This window comes from Belonocnema kinseyi, chromosome 2 (genome assembly GCF_010883055.1).
Source record: "Belonocnema kinseyi isolate 2016_QV_RU_SX_M_011 chromosome 2, B_treatae_v1, whole genome shotgun sequence".
In the NCBI taxonomy this organism is placed as follows: Eukaryota; Metazoa; Arthropoda; class Insecta; order Hymenoptera; family Cynipidae; genus Belonocnema; species Belonocnema kinseyi.
In genome coordinates, this window is record NC_046658.1 from 166,818,918 (window position 1) to 166,829,098 (window position 10,181).

The window sequence follows — 10,181 nt, forward strand, 5'->3', positions numbered from 1 at the left end:
CTCTTCTAACTAAACGTTTTACCTAATCCAAGCGTACACTTTCTTTGAGTTTAATATATTCTTGATTCACTCGTTCGCCTCAAGAATTTTTTTTCCGTGTAGGCTTTGATTCCGTTTGTTCAAACTTCAATTCTTAGGCAAATCTACTTTGATTAATTAATCTATAAAATTTTTGATTCGTATCGAATTGAAAAAGTTTATCAAGATAATTTATAAATCTTGTTAGTATCTAAAAAAAACAATAAAAAAATGATTTAGAACTCCAAACTAATTATATGACACTTAAAACTTTCCCCCTATTTATAATTTTACTGAAAAACTACCCTTACACGTGAACGTATGCAGCGGAAGATATTTTGTTGCATACATTCACGTGGAAGGGTAGTTTTGGGAATATTATAATAAGAGGGAAATTCTCAAGTGGCATGTAATTAATTTGGAGTTCTAAATCATTTTTCTATTGTTCAATGTGGTTTTACAACATTTTAAACATTTTTGATGCCTAGTGGAGAGTATGCATGACTTAGGGGTAGTTTTTGGGTAACGTATTATACATTATCGGAGAGCGGAAAAAGAGCAAAAAAATATCAACTAACAGTTTCTTCTAAGTTTGATTATTTTTAATGCTTTTTTCATACATATAAATGTTCTGCTGCATACGCTTACTAGGAAGGGTAGTTTTGGGGAAATTATAAAGAGGGCGAAATTTTCAAGTGTCATGTAATTAATTTAAAGCCCTAAATCATGTTTACATTGTTGAAGGTAGTTTTCCCATTTTGAAAACGTTTTTGATCACGGGGGGTCGTTGTAAAAGACTTAGGGGTAGTTTTTTGGGAAACGTAATATATGTCATCATAGAGCAAAAAAAAGAAAAAAAATCGCCACTAATCGTTTATCTCATTATATTCATTTTTAGTGAGTATTCGTAGCTGGCGGCGCTGAGTGGACGTCCTGCTAGCTCCGCCACCCTTTTCTCCGAAGTTTAAAGAGCAAAAAAATTTTTTTTGCATAAAATTAGCAAAAAAAAAGCAAAAAATATGGCGTATTCCAATTTATAATTTGCCTTGGTGGCGGCGCTGAGTGGCCGGACCTAGATTTTCATTAATTCATCTGTTTTAGAAGCAATTTCATCTTTCTTGGAGAAAAATGTAACTAATTGAAAATTGAACAATTTTGTTGAAAAGTCATACTTTGTAGTTGAATATTCTGCTGTTTTGTTGTAAATTTATCTGTTTTGTAGAAAATCTAATTTTTGTTCAAATTTAATATTTTGGTGTTGAAAAGAGATTCTTTCTGGATGAAAATTACACTATTAAAAAAACTTTCAATTTGATAGACAAGTCAACCATTTTGTTTAAAATTCATCCTTTTTGGTTAAGAAACTCGACTTTTTGGATTGAAAATTCATTTTTTTCTCATCGAGGCTTATTTTTTGTTGAAAATTTTTAATTTGGTCTTGAAGAGTAAACTAGAAACTTTCTTAGAAGAAAATTTAACTACTAAAATTTAAAACAAAATTAAAATTCATCTGTTTTGAGATAAATGTCATCTTTTTTAGATTAAAATGCACCTATTTTAAAGCGAATTCAACAATTCTGTTAAAAATTCATCCTTTTTCGTTAAAAATTCGTCTTTTTGAATTGAAAATTAATTTTTTTTCGTAGAAACTTATTTCTCGCTTAAAAATTCTTATTTTCATCCTGAAAAGTCAACTGAAATCTTTCTTAACAGAAAATTCAATAATGGTTTAAAAATTTTTCTTTTTGATTCAAAAACTAATTTGTTTTAGTCACAGATTTATATTTTTAGTTGATGTTAGTGAGTGTCGACCAGGCAAAAAATGCAAATAATAGATCTTACATTGTCGGTATGCTGGCCCAGTATATATATATATATATATATATATATATATATTTGGACCAGTATACTGACAATTTAAGATCTATTTTTTTATTTAAAAATTCATCTCTTTTGTTAAAAGATAAACTATTTTCTTAAAAAATAATCTTTTTTAATCACAAGTTACGACATCTAGCTTTTGTAATAATAAATTCTTTATTTATCATTGGTTAAAGACGTATTATACATGATAAATGAATTATGTACCCTTATTTAGGACAACATTTTCGAAATATGCTCGTAGTTCTAGTTTACGGTACGATCAGGTGCCTCAATGCAGAAGGAGTGCACTTTCCAAGGTCATATAAACTTTGTCAAATTTAAGAGGTCATAACTTATGACCTATTAAAGATAGGACATTGTTCTTTTTCTGTAATTACTTAGAATTGAGTCTATTTTTTCTTACATGCGGAACATTTTCCCGTGCAGTAATTAGGTGCAAAGGTACACAGTATTTTTTGAAACTTAATGATTTTTCGCTGAAACTGCACAAAATTGGGAATTTTTTAATACCTCATAACTCGAAACCTATGGAAGATAACGAAATGTTTTTTTAGAAAAATTTGCGTATAATGTTGTCCTCTTTCTTTTATGTGCCGGACATTTTGCTCTACAATGCGATAGGAATTATCCGTTTAAGCAAAAGGTACTTTTGGAACTGTAAAAAAAAACCCCCCGTTTGGGCTATTGATCTGTTCTAGCATTTTTGACATGTCAAAAGGGACATTTTAGTGGAAGTTTCTCATTAAAAATATTGGAAGTAGGATTTTTTCGGAGGTTTCACTGATTATTTCGACGTAATGGCTGGACTATAGATAAAATGAGTTATAAGAAAGAGTCTCTGGTTAAATTCTAGCAACGACCTCCTGGAATTCAGTCTTCGTCGAGCACTCATATAAGAACGGAGAGAACTGAGAAGTTCGCTAGAATAACTCAGGACCTTGTAAGCTGTAAGTGTCCTTAAACTGTAGAAAGTGATCATCAGAATGGCCATGAATGGTCGCAAAAGTGCCCTCGTTGTTCTGCTGTGTTTTAATTGGGTCATTGGCATTGTCGTGGCTCGAGGAATTGAAGATTATTGGTCCAAACGGGCTAATTTAATTCACGCCGAGAAGAAAATTGCCTTCGGAGGAGATATTTCTCTAACCAAGAATGAAATGCTAACTAATCGTACCCTCATGTCTGCGAAACTCAAGGAAATTCAAGAGGGTTCGTTACACTCGATTTTATAATCGTACAAAGAACTTTTATTTTTTTGCTTACTATAATTTATTCTCTTTAAAAATATTTTTTATTATTTATTACTTTCGCCTCTTTAATTAAAAAAATTCGTCGATCCATTTTTAATGTTTTTATTAATTAAAACAACATATTGGTATTTTATTCTTGGAGTTGTAAACTTATATCTAAAAGTATTAACTTTTACGTAATCTGATTGTGATTTAAATCCGATTATTCTATAAGTGGTGTAACGATATATCTCAAAAATCTCGCAAACATTGTTGTTGAAAACCTAATCTGAAATTTGAAAAATTGAATCTAAAAATAGTCTCTTTTATTGGAAAAAAAACTTTATGTGAATTAAGAAATATTTTTAATTTTTCAAGTTCTTGTCTGAAATTATTTTAAATACGATACATCTTTTATGATAGTGCTTTACGCTGGATAACAGACTTAATGAAATTTCAATACGAAATAATAAGGTTTCGAACAATTCAATTTTTATTTAGTTTTTTTTTTCACTGGAAATAAGCATTCTCAAAGAAAAATAATCATCAAGATACCAATTTTCAACAATTGTAGGTTATGTTAGGGTTTTACACAGTAAATGGGTATTTTTAATTTCAAAGTATTAGATTTCAAAGATTGAAAGTTTTCAAACAAATTAAATTTTTCAGGTTTGTTAGCGTTTTTTTACCGATTTTCAATTTTTAAAAGAAAAATCATTAGATTTGAAATGTTTCTTATTTTTTAAGAATTTTAGATTACGATAGAATTTTACAACAAAATTTGCTATATTAAAATTTAAAGATATCATAATCTGAAGAAGAATAAAAATCTTTTGCAATCTTTGGATTACGTAACTGATTTCTATCGAAAATTAGTAGCAATAATCGAAAAATAGAAACGTTTTGAAGAAGATTCACAAATATAAAGAATTTCAAATTACGTTAGCGTTTTGCACCAAAAGTTTGTTTTCAGAATTTTTCTAAATTACAATTTGAAAAAAATGAAGAATTGTGTACAATTTTTGGATTATGTTAGTGTTTTTATCGAAAAAGTGGTATTAATAATTAAAAATATAAAACTTTTAAAAAGATTCACAAATTTTAATAATGTTAGTTTAAGTTAGCGTTTTACACCAAAAGTTGGTATTTTAAAATTTCAAAAATCATAGTTTGAAAAAGATTAAGAATCTTGTACAATTTCGGATTATTTTAGTGATTTTTATCGAAAGATAGTATTATTAATCTCAAAATAAAAGGGTTTGAAGGGGATTCACAAATGTTAATAATTTTAATTTATGTTAGTGTTTTACACCAAAAGTTTTTATTACAATTTTTGTTTAATCATAATTTATGGAAGATTAAGTATCTTCTAAATTTTTGGATTATGTTAATGTTTTTTATCGGAAAATCAGTATTTTTTATAAGAAAAAATACTTGAAAGAAGATTCACAAATTTTAATAATGTTAATTTATATTAGCGTTTTCCACCAAAAGAATGTATTTTGAAATAAAAAAAATTTTTTTTTAGAAGATTAAGAATCTCATACAATTTTTGTATTATGTTAAGTGATTTTGTTTTAGGAGTTAGTACTTATAATCTAACAAAGAAATCATTTTAAAATAAATTCACACATTTTAATCATTTTAATTTTAGTTTAGCGTTTTACACTAAAAAGTTCTATATTAACGTTAGAAAGAAATCATTGTAATTTAAAGAAGATCAAGAATCTCATACGATTTTTGGATTATGTTAGTGATTTTCATAGAAAATTTGTACTAATAATCTAAAAATAAAATCGTTGTGAAGGAGGTTCCTAAATTTTTAACATTTTAATTTGTGTTTGCTTTTTACATCAAAAATTTATATTTAAATTTAAAAAAAATCATAATTTGAAGAATATTGAGAATCTTATGAAATTTTTGGATTATGCTAGACTTTTTCATCAAAAATTTGTTATTAATAATAAAAAATTAAAAAATTTTGAAGATGAATAATATTAATAAATGATAAAAAATTGATAATAGAAACATATTTGTTTTATAGTTAAAATTGGAAAAAATATCATTTTTATTTTGATAATAATTTTTTTTTTCCAACAAAAAAAGTTGGGTTTTTAGCCAAACATTTAAAGTTCTACTAAAGAGATACATTTTAAAGCTGAATAGAAAAATTATCAACAAAGATTTCAATTTTTAATAAAAAAATATTTGAAATTTCAACCAAAAATAGTTAGATTTCTAGCCAAAGAGATAAAATTATACTAAAAAAGATGAGTTTTAAAACCAAAAAGGAGAATTTTTAATAAAATATTTGAATTTTAAAGCAAGAAAGATTTTTCAGTAAGAAGAAGAAAATTCAACTAAATTTTGTAATTTTCAAGGAAAAAAGGCAAATTTTCAACATGAAAGTTAATTATCAACCAAATAGTAAAATTTGTAAAGAAAAATATGAATTCTCTATAGAAGATCTACGACTTTCTAGACAAAAAAAAAGAATGTTTTAGAAAATTATGAATTACAGGGTGGGGAAAAAAATTCCAATTTACATTGTATATTAAATATCGATAACTGCACAGAACTAGATAACCAACAAAATTGGGATGTTCAAGAGAGCAAAAAAACATTCTGTGAATTCGAAATCTCCATTCAAAGATAAGACGGAAGTCCACTCACAAGATAACACGTTACTGATTTACGCACACAAAAATTTGATTAGAAACAAACGTCAATTTTCGAGGAAATATGTGTATCATCTGACAATTTCAGAGGAACACTGATCACAATTTAGAACAGGCTTGGCTGCGGATTGCGATAAAAAATTTAATTTTCCCTTTAATCAAAAAAGAAAAACCTACTTCGGAGAAATTGTCTTTCTGAATTTGGTTAAAAAAGTTCTGATCTTAAAAAGTGATTTGATTTTATTCTGTTTTGATAACCAGTTTTCCGTAGCTATTGAAAATACAATTTTTAATTTGTCACAAAAATAAAAACTCATTCCCGAGATGACGTGCTGCTGATAAATAAAAATTAATTGGAAAAAGTTATTCAGTTTCGAAAAAATTAATGTATCAGTTAAAAATCTTGAAGTCACGTTACAAACTAGCTCGGCTGCGGATTGTGATTAGAAATTTAATCTTTAGTAGAAAGAATAAATAAAAACCCACTCCCGAGATATTGTTGTTCGGAATGCCGGGTAGAAAAGTTCTGATCTAAAACGGTGAACCAATTTCGGGTAAATCTTCAAAGAATTTTGTGGTTACAATTACAAAGGTTTTGAAAATGGATTTTCGGTAGCGATTGAAAATTGAATTTTCATTTGTTAACAAAAATAAAAACTTCCTTCTAAGCTTTCAAAAAATATCGTAAAGAGTAGAAAAATTATTACTTCGCTAAAATACAAATGTTAATATTTTTAATAAATTTGAAATTAAATTTTTTTATTCATGCTTCAAGTATTCGTGGAAATTTATAAGGATTTTTCGTTACAAGAATTATGAGATTTTTTCGAAATATCAGTTTTGAAATATCAGTGTATGTAGATGGTCATGACTTGGATATTGACCCCCGAGAGTTGCTTATAAAAATTCATGAAATACAATTGATCTTGAGAATCGGATGATTACGATATGCAAGTTTTTGATCCAATTTCCATATAATTTTAATTGAATTTCGGAATCACATTGATCAACTGGCATATACAGCCTTTCTATTTGCAATTCATACATTGTGAGGGTATATTAAATTTTTATAAATGTTTATAAATTATTATCTTAATGCACTAGAAAAAATTCCTAGATGTAATAAATTTCATAATTATTTGCCCTTGCATTTGTAATTATGTAGTCGATAATAATTTTAGATCAATTAATTTTGATGATTGAGTTATTAATGATAAAACTGGCAGTAGGGAAAGAAAATAACCGATAACGATAATAAGCGATAAAACGTTGCAGATTATACTTGATTGATAAGATTCATCAATTTTTATAAAAGGGAAATTATTATTTCACGTTTTCCTTTCTTATTTAGAATAGTTTGATAATTAAATTAAATTAAATTTTAATTTTTTACAATTAGGCGATTGCAGCGCATTCGCGAAATGGAAAATCAATTAAAAAAAGGACATTTTGTGAATTAAAATCTGTACGAAGAAATTTCCCGATCTGGCCCGGATAGGGAATGATACGCACTCCCCGATCCGGGCCCAATCTGGCCAGGTAGGGCTCAGGATGACCTCCGACTAGTAAAAAATAGCCAATCCGTCCCCCATCAGGGCGTGCGTTTCATGCCCTATTTAGGGCATCCAGGTCAGGGCTCCATCAGGGCCACATGAAAATTTCTGCACGGACGTTGAGCCGTTTTCGAAAAAAATTAATTTTCAGACTTTCTCTTCTCCCGTATTGCTAAACGCTTTCTGCTTTAGTATCATATTTTACAGTATTTTTGAATCACAGTAAATTTTGAAATATTTTTTGATCCCTAACGCACCAGCCGGATTAATTTAGAAAAAATGATATTCAACCTTAAACTTTAAATGATGAGATTCCAATTTTTAAAATTGGGAGGTATTGAAAATCGAAAACGTTACTTGCCACTTTAAAAAAAACCTAAGCACAACATTTAAAAAATCAAAAAAATTTTTGACTTTAATTTTTTGAGGATTTCTTAGTTTTCGAGAATAACCATTTTTGAAATTTCACTTTCCCCCTTTCTTTGACTGTGTTGGGGAGGAATCGTCCTTTTGGCTTAAAAATATTCCATTTCTGGTTAGAAATTGATCTCTTTCAAAAAATTGAACAATTTGAACTATTTTTGATTATATTATTACACTATTGATTATATTATGCATCACATATATTAATTGTACTACTTTTTTAAATTGATGCATTTTGTTAAAAATCTGCCCTTTTCGTAAAAAATCATATTTTCGGGTTAAAAATGCAAATTTTTAACCCGAAAATTAATCTGCTTTGATTAAGGATTCCATTATTTTGCTGAAAATTTGTCTTCTTGGTGAAATTATATTGTGCTTTATTAAAAATAAAAATATTTTTTTGTTGACATATCTACTTTTATATTGTCGATTCAAAATTCATCTTTTTAGGTGCACAATTCAACTCCTTTTTGTTGTTGTTGAACATTTATTATTTTATTTAAAATTTATTTTTTCAAGAGATAATTTAATGATTCCATTTTTGGTTTGAAATAATTTTTTTTTTGAGTTTAGAAATTTAAATATTTGGTTATAAATGTATGTATTTTGTCGAAAATTCCATTTTTTGTTGTTAAAAGTTGATGTATTTAGTAGAAAAACCTTCTTTGGGTTAGAAACTAATTAAATTTTTTAAAATAATAATATTTTATTAAAAAGAACTTTATTCTATTGTTTGGTAGAAAATTTAACTATTCTGCAGAAGATTATTATTTTTTTTTTACATTAAAAATTAATTTTTTTTAACTAAAAATTCAGCAATTTCATTTGTCTTTTTTTTTGCTAAAAAAATCTTCTTATTTGACAGTTAAATCTTTTAGTTAAAAATTTATATATGTTATTAAAAATTTATTTTCTGTGTTAAAAAATAATTTAATTTAAATTTAATAGTTTGGTAGAAAATTCAACTAGTTTGTAGAAGATTGGCATATTTTATATTAAAAATTAATTTTTTATAAGTAAAAATTTTAAGATTTCATTTTTGGTTGAAATTTAATATTTTTGAGTTTGAAATTTAACTGTTTGGCTGGAAATTTATGTAGTTTTTTGAAATTTGTCAATTTTGGTAGAAAAAATCTTATCTGAAAAAATCAAATTTTTTGTTAAAAATGTGGGTACGTTGAATTTTTTGGGTTAAAAACTAATTTTGAAAGTTTTAAACGTAATAATTCAACTAAAAATGACCTTTTTTTAATTTATAATTTCGGGGTGTAAATTTAATTGTTTCGTAGAAAAAATTTATCTTTTTGTTTAAAAAATTCAATAGATTGGTGGAAACTTCAACTATTTTGTAGAAGATTTAGATTTTGCACATTAAAAATATATTCTTACCAATAACAATTTAACGATTTCGCTTTTGGTTGAATTTTTGTTTAGCTTAGAAATTTAACTATTTGTTTGAAAAATGATGTATTTTGTTAAAGATTTCTTTTTTGGGTTAAAACCTATTTTTTGAACCTAAAATAGAACTAGGTAATTTGTTGAAAATGAATTTTTTTGTTGAAACTGTATATTTTCGGGATGAAAATTCAAAATATAAATTTGTCAATGAAATTTAGAGAATCTCTCATACCAATTTTATAGTGATGCACACCGCCTAAAAGCGAAGTGGAGCCGTATGATGGCATAGATTTAATTGAACCTTTCCTTTTTTTCAGGCTTTTCAGATCCGAATAAATTTTTTCCTCGAGCAAATTTCCTCACAGTGAAGAATAAAATAGAAAAATCGAAGGTATTCCAAATAATAAAAAAAATGCCGAAAGGAGCTCTACTTCATGCACACGATCTTGGAACAGTTTCTCATGAATTCGTATTGAGGAATCTCACATACCGTTCTGATCTTTACGTATGCCAATCTGAAGGTGGATTGAAACTTATGTTTTTCAAGACTCCTGGAAAAAATTGTCATTGGGAATTGCTGAGTGAGTTGAGAAACACTCCTGCAAAAGAAATTCAAATCAATAAACGAATTTTAGAAGAAATGACGATGATGACTGACAATCCGGCCAAGGCTTATCCAGATGGGGATGCGGCATGGGCGAAATTTCAGAGCCTTTTCAGCTTTCTATTTCCATTTATTACATACAAGTAATTTGAATAATTTATAAAAAATATATTATTTATGAAACAAAAATTCTATTATTCATAGATATACACAACCAGCTGAAAATTCCTGTACAGGAATCTCGGAGGATCCTGGACTAGTTTCTGGACAGGAATCTGCATTGGAACCAGTATAGATAACACAGGCCGACAAAATTTGACAAAGGTCCGGAACCAGAGACCAGACCTAGTATACCCGAAGGTTTTTGCTGCGCTGAATCCGAATCCGACTTCAGAAA

At 27.3% G+C, this 10,181-nt stretch overlaps 1 protein-coding gene across 1 annotated transcript in view; it reads left to right on the forward strand.

Annotated features, from left to right (window-relative positions):
* The first annotated feature begins 2,788 nt into the window (after window positions 1–2,788).
* LOC117167385 (adenosine deaminase 2-like) overlaps window positions 2,789–10,181 on the forward strand; it is a 30,147-nt gene continuing 22,754 nt past the window's right edge. The window contains exons 1-2 of the mRNA XM_033352273.1: window positions 2,789–3,108; window positions 9,498–9,927. Of these exons, the coding sequence (XP_033208164.1) occupies window positions 2,886–3,108; window positions 9,498–9,927 (653 nt within the window). The 5' untranslated portion in view covers window positions 2,789–2,885. The remainder of the gene's footprint in view (window positions 3,109–9,497; window positions 9,928–10,181) is intronic.